Below are 22,824 nucleotides of genomic sequence, written 5' to 3' on the forward strand. Positions count from 1 at the left end.
GTACGGAAGTGTGCCCTGGCGCACCGGAAGCAGCCGGAAGAGAGCGATGGCGGGCTTGACTGTGAGAGACCCTGCGGTGGATCGTTCTCTGCGTTCAGTGTTCGGTGAGAGGAATTCGTGGAGCCAAGCATCGGGGAGGGACAGAAAGAGACAGGGAGCTGCGAGGAATGCCTCCTGCACCTCATGAATTTCCACAGGAACTGTTTATGGGTTTGGCTTGCAGCTCTTCCTTCCTATCCTGTGGGGCGGCCAACCTGGTGGACTCGCGGGCAAAGTGATCCCCCTTTCCCCTGAGGTCTCACAGCGTTTTCAAGATGTGGCTGAGGAAGTTAAACTAGCTTTCAGCTTCTATGCATTTCTCCTTTCATGAGCCTCAATCATTGCCTGCTATTGAGGGCGCATGGCAACTGTCCTTTACTACTTCTCACCCCCTATCCCAGAATACAGATTATATGCTGAGTACATAGATCCTTGTGTCCACTTGCCGCCCTCTCATAAGCACTTTCCTCTGCTTTTTACTGTAACATTCTAGTTCGATACCGTTAGCGGCCACCTGGCGTCTTAAGGTGGATTGTGAATGAATGAATGAACGATTAAGACCTCGTCGAAGAAATTTTAAAGAGGATCGAGTCTATTCTGAGTAATCTTTTCAGACAAAATAAGTTCGTTTGTTTGTTTGTTTGTTTTTAAGTACCTGTGATTTTGCAGCACCTTTTGGAAGGGACATGACGAGACAGTTGAGAATAATTTTTAAACATCCTCCACTACATTCGTCTTCATTCTTCTTTGAGAGTGTGTGTATGTGTGGAAATATGGACATATTGAACCGGTTTTCAAAATACCAAATACAATGGTACTTTTAGTTCCTATTGATAAGACTAAAAGATTTTCAGGTAAATAACAAATGCCAGAGTATTTATTTTCACCGAAGTTAAGGAAAATCATAACACTTGTCAGATAAGTCTAAGAATTGCTATTAAGGAGTGCCTATACCTTTTATATTTAGACATAGTGGTTTATTTGTTCTGTAATTCAAGTCAGCAGATAAGATTAAAATCTTGTCTGAAGTACCATGGACCTGGGGTTGTAGGAACACTATTTCGAGGTAGTTGTTACATTTTCAATGATATGTGTAGATACCGGTTTACTTTCTCACCAAAGAAAAGGGTTACAAATTTAAGAGTTTTAATATGTTGTCTATTTTCTTCATAGTGGGGAATATTCCATATGAGGCTACTGAAGAGCAGTTAAAGGACATCTTTTCTGAGGTTGGACCTGTTGTTAGTTTCAGGTGAGATCCCCTTTGACTACTTGGGGTTTTCTTTAAAACCCAGATTTGGCCTTTAGCAATAATGACAAGGTTTTTACTGGTGACTTTTCACATTCTTCTTTTTGTTTGTAACAGCTTTATTCAGGTATGATTTACATACTATACAATTCACATTTTTATTTAAAAATATATTAAAAAAATACTTCAGTGAGGGGCATCTGGGTGGCTCAGTCAGTTAAACATCCGACTTTGGCTCAGGTCATGATCTCATGGTTTGAGTTCAAGCCCTACATCAGGCTGTTGGCTGTCAGCACAGAGTCTGCTTCGGATCCTCTGTCTCCCTCTCTATCTCTGCCCCTACCCTGCACTCTCTCTCTCTCAAAAATAAATACACGTTAAAAAAAATATTTCAGTGAGGCAGTCAGAGTGATAAAGTTATTTGTTTTAATGTGGACCAAATTAGAACATGGCAATGTTACTAGGAAACTGTATGTGTGTAACATTTGTGTCTGATACTTGGTTCCGCTCTTCCAGGTTGGTATATGATAGGGAGACAGGAAAACCAAAGGGTTATGGCTTCTGTGAATACCAAGACCAGGAGACGGCACTTAGTGCCATGCGAAACCTGAATGGGCGTGAATTCAGTGGGAGAGCACTTCGTGTGGACAATGCTGCCAGTGAAAAGAACAAAGAAGAGCTGAAGAGTGAGTATAAATCTGATTCATATGCAACATGGGTTAGTAAAGATGTATTGAAGATTTTCCATTTATGACGTGTTTTAGCATCTGCTGAAATGGTTAGCCACATAGCTTTTTTAGTTGACCCACTTGAGCCGCCTGCATTAAGGAAGTGTATATCTTTGAAAAAAAAAAGGAAAGTTGACTTTAGAAGTCCCTCCAGTTGCCACGGAGTTGATTTCTAGTTGAAGATGAATTCAGGTTCACCAAGCCATTAGTTGCACTAATAACTGGATCATTAGTTATCCACTGCTGTAACTATTTGTCAGATCTATAATTGGTGGGATTACTAAGGCATTCTCTTGGCTTTTTTCATGAGGTAACCGATCAGGAATTACATTTTGAAATTGGCATCTTTTTCTCTTATTTTGCTTCTGAAAATTAACATCTTTTTCTGTGGTTTTGCTTCTGAAATGAGTTGTCAAAAGAAATTCATATGCTCCATCCCTAATTTACATGAATATTGTCCACCCATGTGATCTTAGTCCCAGCTTTCCTCTGAGAGCAAAAATACACTCTGTCACTTTCCTCTACAGAAATAAGAGACTTGCAGATCACTTATTTCTCAGTTCCAGAGAATTTAAAGTTATCACTGGGTCCTGGAAGGGAAGCATCCCTGGAAAGTAGATACTTGAAATGACTTAGCTCTTAATTTTGCCTCCTTAACTTTTTGTACTTTCTTCCTGATCAGGCCTTGGCACTGGTGCCCCTGTCATTGAGTCACCTTATGGAGAGACCATCAGTCCTGAGGATGCCCCAGAGTCCATTAGCAAAGCAGTTGCCAGTCTTCCACCAGAGCAGATGTTTGAGCTGATGAAACAAATGAAGGTGGGAGGAGGCATTAGGTTAAGAACAAATCAAATCACAGCAAATTTTCAAGGAGTTCATTGATAAAGTCAGTGGAAATGTTTCCATGAACTCAAATAAAAGGTGTGCCTGTTAACCACCATTTCTTGCAAATTTGATATGCCACATGTGCATAGCATATTTTACATTTTGTGCAAAGAGCTTTCCATTTTTGTACACAAATACAGATACACAGTCTGGCTTTTTGTGGCCAGTAGATATCAGATGTAAATATTCAAATGTGGCTTTTTTCCTAAATGGTGGTATTATGGTATTCGAAATGCCTCTTCCTTCTTTTGCCCATCATGACCAAAATATTACATTTCTCAGATGAGAATGGCTCTAAATCACTATTAATTTCTAAGTAATAAGTATTGAATCTGATGATGAATCTGTTTGTCTTCTCAGCTCTGTGTCCAGAATAGTCCCCAGGAAGCACGGAACATGTTGCTTCAGAACCCTCAACTGGCTTATGCTTTGCTACAAGCACAGGTAGTGATGAGAATTGTGGATCCAGAGATTGCCCTGGTGAGTGCTTCTTGTTTTTTATGGAAATGCCACAGTAAACTGTGTGTGGGGTAGGAACTACTTGATTGCTTTGTCAAACAGCTCATAGATTTGTCTTTTCGTTTTTTAGAAAATTCTGCATCGCCAGACAAATATCCCAACGCTGATTGCAGGCAACCCTCAGCCAGTCCACAGTGCTGGGCCTGGCTCAGGATCCTCTGTGTCAATGAGCCAGCAGAATCCTCAGGCCCCTCAGGCCCAGTCTTTGGTAGGGATTTACCTCTTAATATTATTTTTACCTGTCTTAGAATGTCATTTTCATTTTAAGAAGATATATTGAAAGAAGAATAGTCAGGAGCTGAAGATGATAATTTAAAATTCCAGACAAGATAGCAATTTTCAGTTTGCAGGGTATGTGGCATTTGAATGAATGCAGATTCAGTGCCAAGTTTGTAGAACAAAGAGGTCTTTTCTGTGTGCCCTTTTACAGAAGCTAATTTTGTGTTTACATGCCTGTACGGTACTGTGGTCGACAGTTTGTTATTCAACATACATCTCATTTAGTATTTAACAGTAATTGTGTCAGGTTGGCACTTGTGTTATCTCCTTACCAATGGGAAAATGTAAAGCTTATTTTCTAAGCATGACATAAAACTTTGAAGCCATAAGAAATAAATACATTTGAAAGCTGAAAATTTTCTGTATAAGGAAAACAAATCGGGGCGCCTGGGTAGCTCGGTTGGTTGAGCATCCGAACTCGGCTTAGGTTATGATCTCACAGTTTGTGAATTTCAGCCCCACGTCAGGCTCTGTGCTTGACAGCTCGGAGCCTGGAGCCTGCTTCAAATTCTGTGTCTCCCTCTCTTTGCCCCTTCCCCGCTCATACTCTGTCTCTCAAGAATAAATAAACATTTAAGAAAAATTAAAAAAAAAATAAGCACCAAAAACAAATGACAAATTGGGAAAACTCTTTGCCACACTCATGATGGACAACAATCTGATTACTAGTCCTTAGTCATGTTCAAGAATGTTTATTGTCACAATATAATAATGAAATATTGAAATATCCTAAATGCACATCAGTGGAAGAATGGGAAAAAATGTGTTTTTATCCAGTGTGCCACCATAAATGACTTTCAAAAACATAATTCCATATAGCAGATAAGATGAACTAGGATACATGTTAACACAGATAACCCAAATGTTCTAAAAGTGAAAATAAGTGAATGTAGAAGCCTTCTCAAAATACAGGATATATGTGTTTGCATATATCCCAAAAATACACTGAAATGTGTTTAGTATGTATGTTTAGTTTGTAATGATTTACAGACAATTTCAAAACATCTATAAAAATTCTTAAGTGGTTGTTTTAAGAAAGGGATATAGGGAGGCACCTGGGTGGCTCAGTCAGTTAAGCATCCAACTCTTGATTTTGACTCAGGTAATGATCTAATCATCATGAGATTGAGTCCTGCATTGGGCTCCATGCTTAGTGTGGATTGGGATTCTCTCTCTCCATGCTCACTGTGCTTGGGATTCTCTCTTTCCCTCACTCTCTCTGTCCCCCCCATGCTCACACTATCTCTCAAATAAACATTAAAAAAAAAAGGATACAGGATGCAATTGGGGAAGACCAGACAGCAGATTTCAAATATATATATTATTTATTTCCTAAACTATATGTTTATTTTATTTTGTATACAATTTATATATTTGGGGTTTTTCCATAATAAAAGTTACCAACCTCAAAATAAGACAAATGTAAACAGAATTACAGTAATCTATCATTTTTTACCTATCAGATTGAGAGAGGTAAACAACTTGAAGTCAACCGTAGGTGCTACATGTGGCCTCACAACACAGATCATACTTGTCAGTCTCTGCTTTTATTTTTTTAATAAAGTTTATTTTATTTATTTTGAGAGAGAGTGCATGCATGTGAGTAGGGGAGGGGGAGAGAGAGAGACTATCCTAAACAGACTCCGCACTGTCAGCATAGAGCCCAAGGTGAAGCTCGATCTTACGAACCATGAGATCATGACCTAAGTTGAAATCAAGAGTCAGAAGCTTAGCTGACGGAGCCACCCAGGCACCCCTGCTTTTAACATATTCTGCTTTTAGAATATGGTCCATCTTTTTTTATTTTTTATTTTTTTTTTTTTAATGTTTTATTTATTTCTAGGAGAGAGAGAGAGAGACAGCGTGAGCAGGGGAGGGTCAGAGAGAGAGGGAGTCCCAGACTCTGAAACAGGCTCCAGGCTCTGAGCTGGCAGGCAGCACAGAGCCCGACGCGGGGCTCGAACCCACGAACCGCGAGATCATGACCTAAGCGAAAGTCGGACACTTAACCGACTAAGCCACCCAGGCGCCCCGAATATGGTCCATCTTAATTGTATTCTGTATACCCCGGCTCATCATGTGTGTGTCCAAAGGCATGTACATACTCTGTTTTTTCTTTTGATCAGGGTGGAATGCATGTCAATGGTGCACCTCCTCTGATGCAAGCTTCTATGCAGGCTGGAGTTCCAGCACCAGGGCAAATACCAGCAGCTGTAACAGGACCTGGCCCTGGTTCCTTAGCTCCTGGAGGTATGTTTCATTTAGAGTCTTCACCATTTTGGTATTTTGCTAAAGTTTTGTTGTAGCAAATGGTATGGTATAGCCACATTATTACATGGTAATGAGATCTTGATATAAAATTAATACACAGTTAGGATGTGTATATCCTAGGGGGAGGAAATAGTTGATATCTTATATACAGATCTTCTATGTCTGATTAAGAGAGCAAGGAAAAGGACTACAAAATGGAAAAGTCTGGTCAAACTTCCAAACTTCCAAATGGAATGAGTGGGAACTAGACCAAACCAGCAAATAGAAGGGTACAGAAAACATTACGAAGTAAGTAATAATAAACATAGACTAAGGAGGAGGGAATAAAATCTTGTATAGAGGTTAATTCTAAATGTAAATGGACTCAATTTTCCCACTGAAAGTCAAAGACTTAGGTTAAAAGGCACATAAAAAGACAGACACAAAATAATTACATTTGTTATTATACTCAACAAGAATAAAACTGCATTTTGTTAAATGTAATCAAACCAAACAACAAGGAAAAAAGTTTTAAAGCTGTATCTTTTCATTAAAGGGTATATATAGAAATTAAGAGTATTGTTATTATGATTGTAGCTTTTTCTTATTCAACACTCATAACTACAATAGTTATGAGTGAAATAGTGATTTCCTATATGAAACTCCTGTATGAACACATGACACGTATCAATATTTAAAGTTTTTTATGCAATGAGGTTGCCTCTTGTTAATTTATCTAATCTGGGTTAGATTGACTACAACCCTATTGATAGAGATTAATTGAATCTAAATTGTTCTGTTTTGTAGAGAACCTAGTCTACAGAGCTAAGTAGGCAAGGAATAGAGGAAGGGATTTTAAAAGAAATTTCAGCAAACTCATGATTTTCATTTATGCAGTTATAGTTAAAATATCTTTCAGTGAAAGAAATGGATTCTGTATTTTATACATTTTTGAGGTATGGGTACCTAACTTAAAAATATTACAAATTGCTCTGTGGTCCTACTACACATGACAAGTATGCAACCCATGACATGTGCAGCTCATAATGTAAGTTGAAAAACACCCAAAGTGGTCTATACCCTGTTCAAGGAGATACGTGTACTTGGATGTCACAACAGTGTCAAGTTGCTGTAAACGTTTTTAAGTGTCTGCTCTCCATTTATGTACTTAACATGTACATGTTAACATACCATTAACAACAACATTCATGTTGTCATAAAGTGTTAACATGCAGGGCATGGATCAGCATTGTCTGTGCACCACACTTTGAGTACCTTTGTATTAATGGACAAAAAGTAAGTAAAGACATTGAGGAATAAAGTAGCAGAACCAATAAGCACAATTTATTATGGGAGATTTGACTAAAGAATATATTTTCCCCCCCAAATGACCATGGAACTATAAAAAAAAAAAATGACTATGTACTTGGCCATAAAATTAAAGTTGAAGTAAAGATTTTACAGGCCATATTCTCTCATTATAAGTGAATAAAATTAGGGGCGCCTGCGTGGCTCAGTTGGTTAAGCGTCCAACTTCAGCTTATCATGATCTTGCGGTTCATAAGTTCAGGCCCCACATCAGGCTCTGTGCTGGTAGCTCAGAGTCTGGAGCCTGCTTCAGATTCTGTGTCTCCTCTCTCTCTGCTCCTTCCCCACTGGCGCACGCGCACTCCCTCTCTCTCTGTCTGTCTCTCTCTCTCAAAATTATTAACATTAAAAAAATAAGCCAATAAAATTAGAAATAATTAAAAGGTGACTGAAAATAACCTTTACTTGGGAAATTAAGGAACATACACTAGGTATCCTTGAATTAAAGAGAACATAAAAAGGAAATTTATGAATTATCCAAAAGACAACAAAAGTAGTGTACTTTACACAAAAAAGTTTGGGAAATAGTGAAGGCAGTACTTAAAATGAATATCTTTCAATGCCTATGTTATTAAAGAATGAAAGAGCTCTAGTACTGGTTTTAAAAAATTAGGAAAATAATATTTACAATGGTATGTTTTGTGAGTTTGTAGCACTTATACTTCTGAAGTTATTAAAGCATCACTAGGATTTTTGAAATACCCTGCACAAAGCTCTTTGACAATTAGTGAGAAGGGGGAATAATCTAGTAGAGAAGTAGACAAAGAAAATGAGTAGGCAAATCCAAATGGCAACAAAAACAAATCGATTTGTAGTCATGGCATTGCAAATTAAATAACAATATTTCACCTTACTTAAACCTATCAGACTAGCAAAATTTCAAAGAGAGATGTCACTATTGGTGGGGAAAGTGGTATCATAAATTGCTAGTGAAAATGTAAAGTTTTTCAGCCTTTTAAGAAACTAGTCTCACATTTAAAATTCATGTACTCTTTGACCCACCAATTCCACTTCTGGGAAGCTGGCCCATAGAAATGAAAGTCTCATCATGTAATAATGAATAATATGAGAAATTATGTCTAGAAGTCCTTCTGCCACTGCTTTTCTCAGATCCTAAATCTTTATATTGTTTTACTAAGAGGTCTGAATAAATCCTAGAATGTTGTGGTTAGAAGAGACCTTTTGAAATCACTTAGACCTGTTGTTCTCCAACTTTAGTGTACATTAGAATTATCTAATTATCTTATTAAAACTCAGATGCTGGTTCCCACCCTGAGACTTTCTAATTCCGCAGGTCTGATTTATAGGGCCCTGGAATTTGCAGTTATAATAATTCCTTGGTGATACTGACGCCTCTGATCTGGGGACCAAATTCTGAGAACCCCTGGTTTAGACCAACTCATTTCCCTTTGCAGATGAGGAAGCCTGGGCATATGCTAATTGTATTAAATCACTTGTTCAAAATCAGAGTTACTTTGTTACAGTAGGGATAGGGCTAGCCCAGGTTCAGGTTCTTAATCAATAGCTCTTTGGTGCCTGGCGTGTTAAATGGAATAAGAGAGTATTATGTATTCTTAAAATTTTAGTTAAATATTAATGAACTGCAAACAGTAAAGCTTGTCTTTTTTCCCCACTCACAGCATATATTATTGCTTTGAGGAAAAAAGAATTACTGCTATATGGAAAGGACAAGATAAAGACTTGTGGTACATAATTATTTTTTGTATAACAATTCTCATATCCCAACTAATTAGTGTAGAACAGTGGTTCTCAATCCTGTTAGATCCTGTGGCCTCTTTTCATAACAGATAACTTGGTAGTGACTTTTTACTATCCTGAAATGAAATGCACACATGTAACCTACTTAACATGATTTCCAAAAAAAATATAATGTCCTAACTACAATATAAAGGAGAAGTAAAAGGAAATTAACTTATAATTTAAAATATTTTTAATATGCACGTGTTCAGGCACAGCTACACAAGACACCAAAAGGTAGCCCTCAGATGCTTGCACCTATACCATGAAATAAAAGCTACAATTGTAGACAAATACAGGTATGTTGTTTTCACAACTCAAATACCAGAGAGACTATTAACATTAGTGATGTGATTATCTCAAGTGGTGAAAACTCTAGGTAAAATTCTTAACAAAACAAAAAATGTAGTGCCTATAATTAACTTGGTAATTATATTTCTGGAAAATTCAGTGTATCTGTGTACATATATAAACAGGGAAAAGAACTTTTTTGTTTACAAATACAACAGACTTGGGTTCTAAATTCAGATTACCATAAGCAGGTTTTCATTTGTGTTAATGTTCATTCACCAAGACATTTGAAAATTTTGCAAAACAAGATAATTCTGGATTCTGGAGGACTATCTCAGACATTGCAGGGCATCTAGCATCCCTGTTGGCTTCTCATTAAATGCCAGCCATGCCCCCTAAATCTTTTCACAACTAAAACCCACACAGTTACAAAATACCCTGGGAACAGTATTGCCTCCTATGAGAGGAGTTATGTGGGTAAGTGCTGTTGTTCTCCTATGTAACAGAAATTCTGCCAAGGTTTTGGTAATCGATGAGATTAAGTGTTGTCATTTCACTCACTTTTCTGTCACTAAAGCCTAGAGTTTACTAACAAACTGTATCTTCTGTATACCTGCATTGTTTAGAGATAGCTATGATGTTCCTGAGTAGTTTTCTGCCTCTGAGGCCAAAAGAGGAAATTTCTTAACTCAGCCACTGTCCTAATTTTTTCTCCAATGTCATAATTTGTGGGGTTTTTTTGCTTTTATCTTCTAGGAGGAATGCAAGCCCAGGTTGGAATGCCAGGAAGTGGACCGGTGTCCATTGAGCGGGGACAGGGTAAATAAATATTAATATCTGATTATTGTGGACTGGACTTGGCAATGTTCTATATCTGCACTGTCTTAATATGGTAGCCACTAACCATATGTGGCTATTTGAATGTTAAATTAATTTAAATTGAAATTAGGTAAAACTTAAAATTCAGTTCTTTATTCACACTAGCCACATTCCAAGTACTCAATGGCTACATGGGGCTTAGTAGATGTTATACTGGATAGTGCATATATAGAATATTTCCATCATTGCAGAATATTCCATTGGACAGCACCAGTCTAGACTTTCCATCTAGTGACTCAGAGCCCAGCTCTGTAAGAATTGATGATAAATCAAATGGATCCTTTGTTTCTATATAGGTTATATTTGCCTTTTCCTAGTAGTCTAATGATTTTACTGACCTATTCTCTATCATTCTGTGACTATCTGTTGACTGAGTAAGGATTTTTAATAATAAGCGTGTAACATGTTGCTGGGCATGAAGAAGCCTAAATTTAAACTACAGAGCTGGGGCGCCTGGGTGGCTAAGTCGGTTAAGCGTCCAACTTTGGCAAAGGTCATGATCTCACGGCTCTTGGGTTCGAGCCCTGCGTTGGACTTTGTGCTGACTGCCAGCTCAGAGCTTGGAGCCTGTTTCAGATTCTGTATCTCCCTCTCTCTCTGACCCTCCCCTGCTCATGCTGTCTCTCTCTCTTTCTCTCAGAAATAAATAAAACACTAAGAAAAAAATAATTTAAACTGCAGAGAAACCTGGAAGAAGGTCAGAGGTCTAAAGCCTGCTTGATAAGGGCATGTTATATTATGGCGGTAACACTAGACACCACAGCAGAGCCACTCCAAAGTCTCCACATTATTTCCCTCTCTTACTGGAGTTTGAATAAAAAGAAAATGCAGTGGTTTGGTTGAAAACATCAGGAGGAGACAGAGTGAGAAAACAGAAGGAATAAACAATAAAACTGAGTGCATACTGTGCGCCAGGCACCTTAATTTTCAGACAACTGCATGAGTTAGGTGGCAGCACCTCAGTTTTCAGGTAAAAGAGGTGGAGGCTCAGAGTTTTAAAGTTACCTATTTAAGGGGACATGGTAAGTAAATACTGTTCTCTGAGTAATGTGGACAGGATTCGGGGCACTCATCTCTTCCAGCCAGTAAGTGGCAGAGCAAGACTCTGAAGTCTCTGACTAAAATCTATACTATTTCTGAAAATCCACACCGCCTCTGTTAACTTCCCGAAATACTCTTCAGTGCCTTATGTTCTTACTCATTTTGTCATTTGATGAGGAAGAACTGCTTTGGACAGCACAGAGAAGTTTAAGTTACTCCTAGCTTATGGTCTATAAGTGAAAACCATTTTAAAAGCAAAATGTTAACATAGAGGCCTATGTACTTTACTTCTTGTCTATGGTTTGTCCACTAGGGTTGGTTGTTGAAGTGACAGAACTAATAATCTTGTCAGATGGTTGACGGTGGGACCAAGCTCTTGACCAAATGCCTCATCTAAAGCAGCCTGTGCTTTTGTGCTTTGTGCCCCAACTCCTCGGCTACTATCAGCAGATCGTGTGTGTACCCCAGAATTTTTTTGCATTAGGGAGAAATTGGGGTTGCAGTCATATTCTTCTTCCCAAGCCATCAATCAGTCAACCTTTAGGTGTTTAATACATACCTCCACAAGACCTCCTCTTTCCTGCTACAGTTGTCTTCACCTTTCTGGTCAAAAGTTAGCAAAGGGAAATGACTTGGATTTTTTTTTTATATAGTTCACTTATTATTGAAACAGGGAGAGACAGAGCATGAGCAGGGGAAGGGCAGAGAGAGAGGGAGACACAGAATCTGAAACAGGCTCCAGGCTCTGAGCTGTCAGCACAGAGCTGGACGTGGGGTTCGAACCCACGAACCGCAAGATCATGACCTGAGCTGAAGTCGGACGCTTAACTGACTGAGCCACCCAGGCGCCCCAAATGACTTGGATTTTGAAGGTAGATCAGGTGTGTCTTCTTGAGATAAAGTGAGATGAATTTTATAGTGTTTCTTCAGTACTTAGCCGCGGAAGCAAGAATCTTTCCGTTTGTACCCAGTTTTCTTTCTTTTCCTGGAATCCAGACTTCTTGTGCACATTTATAATGGTAAAAGGAGACAGTGACATGTTTAAAAAGATACTTCTTGCCTTCCACCACCTTTGTTTAGTGTTGGCATCCTTGTCATTTCATCGTTTTTGTTTGCTGTTGTCATGGTGTTTTGTTATTACCAGAGACTTGCAGTGGCAGAGTTTTTCTTTTGAGGAGCAATACTGTCTTTCTTTGTCTAAAGTTCACTCACTGCATTTCCCACAGAAATTTTTGTGCTTTAAAATATGGCAAAAATGGTACTGTCCCACTTGTGTTATGGGCCTCTTCAGAATAATAAATATAGTTTCTTTTATGTTTTGCTTATGAACATATGTTTATGTTCTTTGCCTAACTAGAGGTTCAGAACCATCCTTTTTTAAAATTTTCTTTCTTTTTTTGTTGTAGTGATGTAAGGAATTTTAGGTGGACTTGTAGTAGCAGAGGCAAAAATTGAAAGTGGCCAACAGGTTTCAGCTTAGGAGTCAGTCTCATCACAGTGGAACAATTTCAGATCCCAAAGAAGCTAATATAGTTTAGGAAGATTTTGTAGCCTGGGGCAGGCTCCTGAACTCTCGGCTTTGTAACTTACTTCTATAAATTTCCAGTGTCTGTATGTGTATGTTTCTCGGTGTGTATGCGCGCATAGGCGCGCAAGCTATTTCAAGTGTCTGCTCTTTCTCCTTTTGAACTTAATGCTCACCTAGGAACCCTACAGCATTCGCCTGTGGGACCTGCTGGGCCTGCATCAATTGAGCGAGTTCAAGGTACCCATTGTATCTGCGGGTTTCCTTTTGTTTGTGGTGTTCAGGGTGGGACATTGAGAGGACAAGGGCTGCTTGGCAGTCGTCCTCATGTTTGGAACCTGAAAGGGTAGTGTTTTGGGTTTTTGTTTTTAAATTTTTTCCTGTTGGGGCCACAAGCCTAAGATTGACCTCTTCACACAGGGCAGAGAACATGGATGATATGGGCATCTGTCCGAGGCTGTACTCCCTCCCTACTGGTGTCAGGAGGCTTGGATGGAATAGCAGTCTGTAAGGAGACAGCAGGTTCTTGCAGAGCCATGGCAGTGTTCACATAATGCCAAGACCCTACCTCTCTTTTGTGACTCTGGTCCTTGAACTAAGATTGATTATAAGGAGAACCAGGAGCATAAATTTCTTCAGGCTGCAGTGCTAGTCCTTGGCAGGTTGCTCCCCACTTTGCTCTTTATATAATTCCATCCATACCTCTGACATGGCACAGATTCTGCCTACACCCTGCTTCTGTTCTTGAGCTGCAAGAGGAGTCTGCTGTGGTGAGGTTTCACCCACTCTCAGGTGTCTGAATTATGTTGTCAGTGGTATATAGAGTCATTTCTTGTTTCCGTATGTGTCCTTCACAACAGTAACTCCCTGTTTGTTTCCCCGTCAGTGCCGATGCAGGACCCCAGAGCAGCTATGCAGCGTGGGCCCTTGCCTGCCAACGTCCCAACTCCTCGAGGTCTACTAGGAGATGCTCCAAATGATCCACGTGGAGGCACTTTACTTTCTGTAACTGGAGAGGTAGAGCCTAGGTAAGCACTAACATAGAAGGAAAAGATTGGATGGAGCATCTGGGTGGCTCAGGTGGTTAAGTGTCCAACTTTAGCTTAGGTCATGATCTCACAGCTCAAGAGTTTGAGCCCTGCATCAGGCTCTATGCTGACAACTCAGAGCCTGAAGCCTGCTTTCGATTCTGTGTCTCCCTCTCTTTCTGCCCCTCCCCTGCTCACGCTCACTCTCTCTCAAAAATAAACAAACATTAAAAATTTTTGAAAAAAAGAAGGAAAAGACTAGAGGAATCAGAATTTTCCCTTGGTTTGAGAACAGTCTTTCTATACCATTGGTACCGGTTTGTCTACTTCAGAAGGTAGATATTCATAGCTGCTGTCCAAGACTAAGCACTTCTCCTTGGACAGAACTGTATAGTTGAGTATGTCATTTTGAATGAACCATGGCTACTCCATCTTTACAAATTAGAAATTCTAGCACATGTATCTAAACAGGAAAAACTTCTACTGCTTAATGGTAGTAGTGATATTAATAATAGCAGCAATGATAATAAGATAATGATGATTGATACTAATGAGGATTATGCCTCTGACCCTGCTTTGAGTACTTAGATCATCTCATTAAGTCCACACAACAGACTTGTGAGATTGATACTAATATACCAATCCTATTTTACAGATGAAGAAACAAAGCTATAGAGAGGCTAAGTAAATGTGCCCAAGAAACACAACTAATGTATGATAAAGCCTGGATTTGAACCCATACAGTAAGCCATATTCTTAAGCACTGTACTACATACTCATTCTATACAATGGATATCTTACCTCCTCCTTAATTATGAGTGCCCCGACGAAACATGAAGTTCTAGAATGCATGGATTTACATATCCCTAGCATTTTTTTGGACCTGTTTGGTGTTAATTCTCTTAGCAGTTCTTTGACTTTTTTACTGATCTTCTGGTTAATACTTTTTATTGTTGTTTTGTTCTGTTTTAAAGTATAACATTTTTCTCCATCTCTAGAGGTTATCTGGGACCACCTCATCAGGGTCCACCCATGCACCATGTCCCTGGTCATGACAGCCGTGGCCCACCACCACATGAAATGAGAGGAGGGCCATTAGCTGAGCCCAGACCTCTAATGGCAGAGCCAAGAGGACCCATGCTAGATCAGAGGGGTCCACCCTTGGATGGCAGAGGTAAGGGGAGACCACATCACAAGGCTGACTGGTAGTTGTGGGCTGATAATAAACCCAGCTATTTTAGGCCTAATCTGGAATAAAGAAGGCTAGGGCAGTGGGCTTGACAAACATTTTTAAGGTTTATCTGCAAATCTGTGAAATTGGGAAGGAGAAAGTAGTCTTGTGCACTTGACCCTTGAACGACACATTGGAACTGCACAGGTTCACTTCTATGTGGATTTTTTTTTTGGTAAATATAGTACAGTGCTATTTTCCTTAAGATTTTATTAAAAGCATTTTTTTTCTAGCTTACTTTATTGCAAGAATGCAGAACATATACACATAACATACAAAATATGTGTCAGTCAACTGTTTATGTTTTTGGTAAGGCTTCCAGTCAGCAGTAGGATATTAGTAGTTAAGTTTTGGGGGAGTGCTCCAGTTGTCACATTGTTCAAGGGCCAACTGTAGTTGTGCAGGAGATGTGACCGGAGGAATAGATTTCTATCTTTCTTTGATTGTTGGTCTTTTTTTGCAGTAAAGATGAGTAGCTACACAGTGATTTTCTTACAATTTTCTTTATAGGTGGAAGAGATCCCCGAGGCATAGATGCACGAGGGATGGAAGCACGAGCCATGGAGGCTAGAGGATTAGATGCCAGAGGATTGGAGGCCCGTGCTATGGAAGCCCGAGCGATGGAGGCCCGTGCAATGGAGGCCCGCGCATTGGAGGCCCGTGCAATGGAAGTCAGAGGGATAGAGGCCAGAAGTATGGATACAAGGGGCCCAGTCCCTGGTCCTAGAGGTCCTATACCTAGTGGAATCCAAGGTCCCAGTCCAATTAACATGGGGGCGGTTGGCCCCCAGGGATCCAGACAGGTATGTGCAACACTCACTTCTTACTTCTATGTGAAATCTTAATCTATTCAGGAATTGATTAGTGAGCCTGACTGTTACTGCTTTCTGATTTAGGCTGTTTCTCAGCTTGTTAAAACGGGAAGATAAGAATCTCCCTTCTTTCAGTTTTTGTGTTCCTTAAGGTGATAATTTGCTGGGCACCAGGATTGTAGCAACCTTGTCCCACAATTTAAGGAGCTCTTCCATTCAGACCAGAGCCCCTGCAAATTTAGGAGACAGAGTGTGTATCACTAGAATCTAGGCATGGATAATTTGAAAACCTCCCCCAAATGATTCTAATATTATAACCGTAAGAACTGCATTAGAGCATATGAAGAGCTATAAGTAGTCTTTTAGGGAATCTTGGGTTTGCAGAAACCTATTTTACTTTATTTTCATCACATAGCCTAAGTGAACAGTAGAATATGAAAGGCAGTTTACTAATGCTTACTTTAAAACCTGTGGAACTGAATTCTTATCTCTTCTTTCTCCTTATTTGCCTCTCTTCAGCTCTGTGTATATGGTGATCTGTGATTGTCGATCTATGATTGTCTGTGTTGTCATCTCCTCCCTTTTCAACACAGTTGGTTGCGGGGAGATGGTATGTCTGTGGCTTACCTGAGTTTTTAGGTGCTAGCACCTTCATCTCCCTCTAGCCCCTCCGCCTTCCTTTCTCTATTTGTCTTCTTCCGTCCTCTATGTACTTCTGTCTCTCTTCCCTCTTCCATATGTTTATGTGTCTTGCTCCTGTGTGTGTGTGTGTGTGTGTGTGTGTGTGAGAGAGAGAGAGAGAGACAGAAAGAGTGGGGTGGCGGGGGAGGGAGAGAGTCAGCTGGAATTGAACATGTCAGTCATCCAATTCTCTTATTTTATAGATTTGGAAATTAAGATCCAAGAATTCAGGTGACTTGTCCAAATTCCTATAACTAAAAAGTGACAGAACAAGGAATAGAACCCACTATTTTTTTTTCACTGTACCACTCTGTCCTGTTATCTGCACATTATGTATATGTGTATACATATTCATATATATCTGCCTCACTCTCTTTAATAGGAAATACGAATCTGTTGTTTTCTGGTATGTGTGAAAGGAAACCGTTTTCTATTTTTTTTCAAGTTGTGCTTTTTAAGAAATGTGTGTGGGGGCCTTGGTGTTTATTCTGCCCTCTGTGGTCAGTAGCCTCATGATCAAAATGGTTTTACAGCAGAGAGCTGTAGGTACTGGGGATATAGCAGTGTGAACAAAACGAAGTCCTTGCCCCCCTGGAGCTTGCATGATAGCTAGGAAGACTGACAACAAATAACTACATGATGTGCTTATATAATTCTGTCAATATTTTTATTGAAAATAATGGTTGGTAGACTGTTTCTGGGGAAAGTCTTGCTCTTTTATCTCTGCTAGTGCTTGAACTCATTACTCTGTAGTGTTAGGTTTATATAATTTTAATTAGTAGATTGTGTAAAGCCTATTAGATCTGAAGTGAAAAAACAAATTTTAGCTTCAAACCTTTTTTAAATTGTTCAAAGTAATATGTTCATTCATATACAAAAGATATATAGTGAGAACCTTGCTTCCTCCCCTGTATCCATCTCCCTTGTGACCCTCATCTCCTACAGATAATTGCTTTTATTCAACTTTTGATGTATTTTTCTAACAAAGAAGAATATATTGTTAGAAAAAAACATATATATTTTTCCTTTCACTTTCTCAGTGCCTGGTTTTTTTGTTTTGTTTTTGTTTTTTGTTTTTTGTTTTTTTGACTTAACGTATATCCCTAATTCATAATTTTAAATAAGGTTTTAAAATTAATTCCAGTTCATCTAGTTGGAAGCTTGTTAGTAAAAGCCTTATTATTACTTAGAGTGATTGTCTAACTTATCCAAACAGGGATGTGTGTGAAAGTGAGAGTGCTGTTGCTAATAGTTGCTCTGGGACAAAAGCATAAACTGGGAGTATCTTAGACAAACCTGGATGTGTGGTCGTCTATATTGTGCCATGTCTGCCTTGGTACTCCTGGAAACTTGAAATGGCCATAATTGAATGGTTAGATCATGTTATAATACTTCAAATTAGTAGTGACTGAAATGTAAAAAATGTTATCCTCACAGATATTTCAGATCTGTAGCACATTAAAGTTCAGACTAGTCTCTGGATTCAGTATTGATAAAGACCAGAAAGTGATAATGGAGTGTATTATGCTTCCTTCCCTTCTTAAACAAGATAGGAAAAACAGTTTTCACCATTTTTTGATTACTCAAGGTGATCATTAAATGTACCCATTACTGTATATGCTGTAACAGAAAGCATAGTTTTCTCCTGTTTGGTTTCTGGTCTCCTTCACTGTCAGTCTATCACCTGGCTCTTCACATTGCTGTTATGGTATCTACTCCTAACGGTTTATCTCCTTTTCTTTTTGGGCTTTTTGCTGTTTCTGATCTGCTGGGGAAGCAGGTAATAAGTTTGTTAACAATTTGTGTTTAATAAGAATACCTCAACTCTGGGTAAATGCCCGAGTGTGAACATAACGCAGAGGGACTTTAAACAGTGATTCTAGGTGCTCTGAGGCCTTTTCCTTGGGGTCTGGTAGCCTTCCCAAAGATTGAAGTCACCGAAGATCTTGAGTAAGTGTGACATAACTGCATTTTGTTCTTTTAACTTGGGTCAGTCATATTTCTTGGTCTGTAGTTTAACAGAAAGCATCTTCTGAGTATTCTCTCTGGAAAGTTATAAAAAGCAAATGTTGGGCTAATAGCAATCTTTCCCTCAGAGGCCTTCCCGTCTCCTTCCTACCTCTGCCATTATGATTGTCTCTGCTTACTTGGTGGGATGGGGCCCTTTGGCCCTGCCTATGTCTGATTGAACTAGAGGTAGGCAGTATCCCTGTGAATGTAGCTTCCCCAGTGGACCAGCATACAGTATCTCTGGAATCTCTTGGCTTTCATTTCTGGTTCCATTGAGCACTAGGTTCTAGGATGCTCTCAGTTTTCTCTGTGCTTATGCAGCTGGATTTTGCTTGGTTTGATAGTATCTGACTATGCTGTGTTATATTTGTTGATGCTAGAGCTATTGTAAGCAAATGTGTCTAACTTGCTAGTTGATCTCTGGCCAAACCCTGCCTTCTGCCATTGCTAACAGTAGGAAAAGATCTTCAGAATCATTAATTTGCTTTTTTTTTTTATTCCTATCCATAATCAGATCATGTTTTTCACATTGCTTTATTGGATCTTGAATACCTATATGAGAAATTCTGAAAAATCTCTTCTCATCTCTCTTTGTGCATATAGGTCCCAGTTATGCAGGGAGCAGGCATGCAAGGAGCAAGCATTCAGGGAGGAGGTCAGCCAGGGGGCTTTAGTCCTGGCCAGAACCAGGTCACCCCACAGGACCATGAGAAGGTAAACAACACTGTCTGCCTCCAGGGGCACACATCTCTGGGATTCTGCTCTTATTTTTTTTTTAATTTGTTTTAATTTTTATTTATTTTTGAGAGAGAGAGAGAACAAGCAGAGGAGGGGCAGAGAGAGAGAGGGAGACACAGAATCCTAAGCAGGCCCCAGGCTCTGAGCTCTCAGCACAGAGCCTGACACAGGGCTTGAACTCAAGAATGCAAAGTCATGATCTAAGCCAAAATTGGACTGACTAAGCCACTCAGGCACCCCTAGTTTTTTTTTTTAATGTTTATTTAGTTTTGAGAAAGAGCGAGTGAGCATGAATGGGGGAGTGACAGAGAGAGAGGGTAACACAGAATCCAAAGCAGGCTCCAAAGCCATGCTGACAGCCCAGAGTCTAATGCCAGGCTCAGACCCACAAACCATGAGATCATAACCTGAGCCAAAGTCAGATGCTCAACTGACTGAGCCACCCAGGCGCCCCAGGATTCTGCTTTTCAGTTACAATGTGACGTCCTGGATCTTTGGAGTACCTTTGGAAGCAAAGGTTTACTCCTATAACTTTTTTATGATCTTGTTATCTGAAAATTTATTGCTCTGGTCTTAAATATCTTTTCTTTTTTAATGTTTTATTCTTGAGAGAGAGCATGAGTGGGAGGGTGGGGACAGAGAGAGGGGAAGACACAGAATCCAAAGCAGGCTCCAGGCTCTGAGCTGTCAGCACAGAGCCCCACACAGGGCTCGAATTCATGAACCATGAGAGTATGACCTGAGCCAAAGTTGGATGCCCATCTGACTGAGCCACCCAGGTGCCCCTATGAGCCTGGTCTTAAAATTCTTTAGTGGCTATATATAAATGGCAGCTGAATTTACATTTCAGACTCAAAATGGCAGCTTATCTTACATTTCAGACTCATCTGCCATGACTTTTTTTTCTGTAGGCCAGGTTGACCTGAAAATCCAAGTCTCTTTTTTCCCTCCTCTTTCTACTTTATCCCTAAAAACAATAGCAGATTTCCCATGAGTATGTCTTTCTGTTTCTATATTTGACCATTGTGGGGAGCTCATGTCTGATGGAAAGATTAAAACTTGTGAAAAAGAGAGGCTTTCAAAAAAGGATTAAAAACTGAAGACTTCACAAGTCTCACGGATAACATGTTAGTCTATAAGAGCTTTGGTTTGATACAGGTGTCTGATTGGAGTCCTCTAATCTTAGGTTTTATTATATCTGAGTTTTTCATTGTGCCTGCCTTTTCTCACCAGCTGGTTTTTTTATTTGGTTTGGGCGTTTTTTGTGTGCAGTATTCTCGGTGTGAAATATCCTTCCTTTTTGGACAGAAGCTGGTGGTGTTTTTATAGCTGCAGTCATTAAAACTCACTCCTTTTTTTCCCTCTTCACAGGCTGCTTTGATCATGCAGGTCCTTCAATTGACTGCAGACCAGATTGCCATGCTGCCTCCTGAGCAGAGGCAGAGTATCCTGATCTTAAAAGAACAAATACAGAAATCCACTGGAGCGCCTTGAAAGGTGAGCAGACCTAACCTGCCTAAGTCGGACAAGCTCCTTGTGCATTTGGGGTATTAGATGCTTTCATCCTTAACCAAAAACACTCTCCTGATCTCAAGACTCTCCGAGCCTGCAGTCCTCTTGGCTACACTCTTAACCCTTCATTAGGTCAGCTTCTGTCAGAATAGTAGAAGGCAGCAAGGTATTTGTTCAGTTGTTGAGTTGGTTGTAATCTTTTTTTTTTAACCTTTCTTTCCTAATGGCAAAAGTAACATGCGATCACTTTTACAAAGTTAATCAAATGCAGAAATGTAGACGGGTCAGGGTAGGAAGCTCTGCTTCCTCAAATCTCATTCCCCAGAAAACCTCTAAATTTAGTTTGGTGTGTATCCTTCCAGAATCAGTTGTGTTATTTTATTCCACATATTCTCCATCAAAATGGAGAAAATACAAAGCATTTCAATAAAATGTATAAATATTTTAGTTTCCAGTATTTATATGATATTGACCATGTTGAGGTTAAACTGAGAGAGCAGGTATTTTAGGGTAGTGACTGTCCACCATCACCATCAGTCCCTTTACATTTTAGAGGCTGTGGTACACTGCTGCCCTTTATTTTTCTTGCTTATCAGTCATGTAAAAGGGATCATAATCATGTGACCTAATCTGATTCCATATATTTGATTTTCTTTTAAAAACCTTTTCCCTCAACATCTTGTATTTCATAAATAATTGTTTCCTAAAAAACAGTTTAAAATTCACATTGTCCCAATATCAGCTGGAATATCACATTTTTAATTTGTACTTTCTACCCCATCTGTATTATAATTCCCATCCACGTATTATCATATAATAGTGAACTCATTTACACTGCTTATCAGTCTTTACTGAATACATTGTATTTTAATCCGTATGTGTAATGTCATTAAAACATCCAAACCAGAATCTGTATTTAGACTTTAAGTGACTATAAAGTATAATGGGAAGCTGTCCTAGATGGATGGCTAACTAGACTTTAACTTTTTAGTCCAGATACCTGAGGCAGTTTTTTAGTAAAAGTATAGGCTAACTATTATATTTAGAGGAATAGATTAAAAGCTATTCTTCTCTTTTACTTTTTCTAATTTATTTATGTCAGAGAAGGCATGCCCCACAGCCTTGGACATAAACCACAGAGCAAGGGTTTTTGTTTGTTTTTATTTCGAAATAATTAATATAAATTCACAGAAGGGTGAAGAATAGTACAGAGAGCCTCATGTACCCTTCCTCCAACTTCCTCCGGTGATAACATCTTGAGAAGCTGTTATGCGGTACCTTTTTGGTTGTAGTACAAAACCAAGAAATTGACACTGGTACATTACCGTTGAATACAAAACTTACACAGTTTTCACCATTTTTGAAACTTAGATTAATTTGTGTGTGATCAGTGGTTCTCATCCAGAGGCACTTTTGCTCCATAAAGGACATTTGGAAATGTCTGGAGATGTTCTTGGTTGTCACAACTTTAGGGGATATGGTGTACTACTGGCATTCACTGGGTAGAGACCAGAGATGCTTCTGAACATCCTATACTCACAGGATCTCCCCCCTCACCCATAACAAAGACTTACCTCTCTCCAAATGTCATTAGTGCTGAGGTTGAGAAACCCTGTGGTCAGGGGTGATTACTTTGGGGTTCCTAGAATCAGACACTTTAGGAATCTGTCCCTGGTCATTTGCCCTTTTGCATAGCCTCCCTCCCCTACTTTTAATTTTTTTCTCCTGATGTTTGGGGAAGAGAACTTTGTCTCCGTTTCTAATGGCTTTCTCCCAACTTTCCCTTACAGGTTTTCAAAAATACCTGGCAGCAAATCTGGAAATTTATTCCATAACTTTGTTGAAGTGTTGCAAAAAGATGACTTCTGCATCCTAACTCCTGAATGACTCAAATTGGTGCCAGGTGGAGGATTCCCATCACCTTCTCTCAGAACAAAATCAGTCCATTCTGTTGTCTTAGTTTGTATATTTTCTGTGACTTGAAATAAACTTTGAACACAA

At 39.3% G+C, this 22,824-nt stretch overlaps 1 protein-coding gene across 3 annotated transcripts; it reads left to right on the top strand.

The window, feature by feature from the left end:
• The first annotated feature begins 29 nt into the window (after nt 1-29).
• Nucleotides 30-22,824, top strand: CSTF2 (cleavage stimulation factor subunit 2). 3 transcript variants are annotated; one of them, XM_039218091.1, is made up of 16 exons: nt 30-104; nt 1,213-1,291; nt 1,805-1,974; nt 2,699-2,835; nt 3,262-3,381; nt 3,491-3,628; nt 5,826-5,949; nt 10,123-10,185; nt 12,992-13,051; nt 13,232-13,318; nt 13,698-13,839; nt 14,838-15,013; nt 15,581-15,873; nt 19,177-19,287; nt 20,683-20,808; nt 22,614-22,824. In XM_039218091.1, exons 1-15 carry the CDS (start codon nt 47-49, stop codon nt 20,803-20,805), a joined length of 1,881 nt encoding a protein of 626 aa, XP_039074022.1. In that variant the 5' UTR covers nt 30-46; the 3' UTR covers nt 20,806-20,808; nt 22,614-22,824. The 3 variants fall into 3 exon arrangements, with proteins under 3 accessions (XP_039074022.1, XP_039074023.1, XP_039074024.1); XM_039218092.1 differs by lacking the exon at nt 13,232-13,318; XM_039218093.1 differs by lacking the exons at nt 12,992-13,051; nt 13,232-13,318.

Source organism: Hyaena hyaena, unplaced genomic scaffold, assembly GCF_003009895.1.
Source record: "Hyaena hyaena isolate Hyena2069 unplaced genomic scaffold, ASM300989v1 scaffold_744, whole genome shotgun sequence".
Classification (NCBI taxonomy): Eukaryota; Metazoa; Chordata; class Mammalia; order Carnivora; family Hyaenidae; genus Hyaena; species Hyaena hyaena.

Coding starts and splice junctions, on each gene's coding strand:
- CSTF2 (XM_039218091.1), top strand. CDS start 47: ATGGCGGGCTTGACTGTGAGAGACCCTGCGGTGGATCGTTCTCTGCGT. Junction 3,382..3,490: donor TGGATCCAGAGATTGCCCTG/GTGAGTGCTTCT, acceptor TTCGTTTTTTAG/AAAATTCTGCATCGCCAGAC. Junction 13,840..14,837: donor ACTGGAGAGGTAGAGCCTAG/GTAAGCACTAAC, acceptor CTCCATCTCTAG/AGGTTATCTGGGACCACCTC.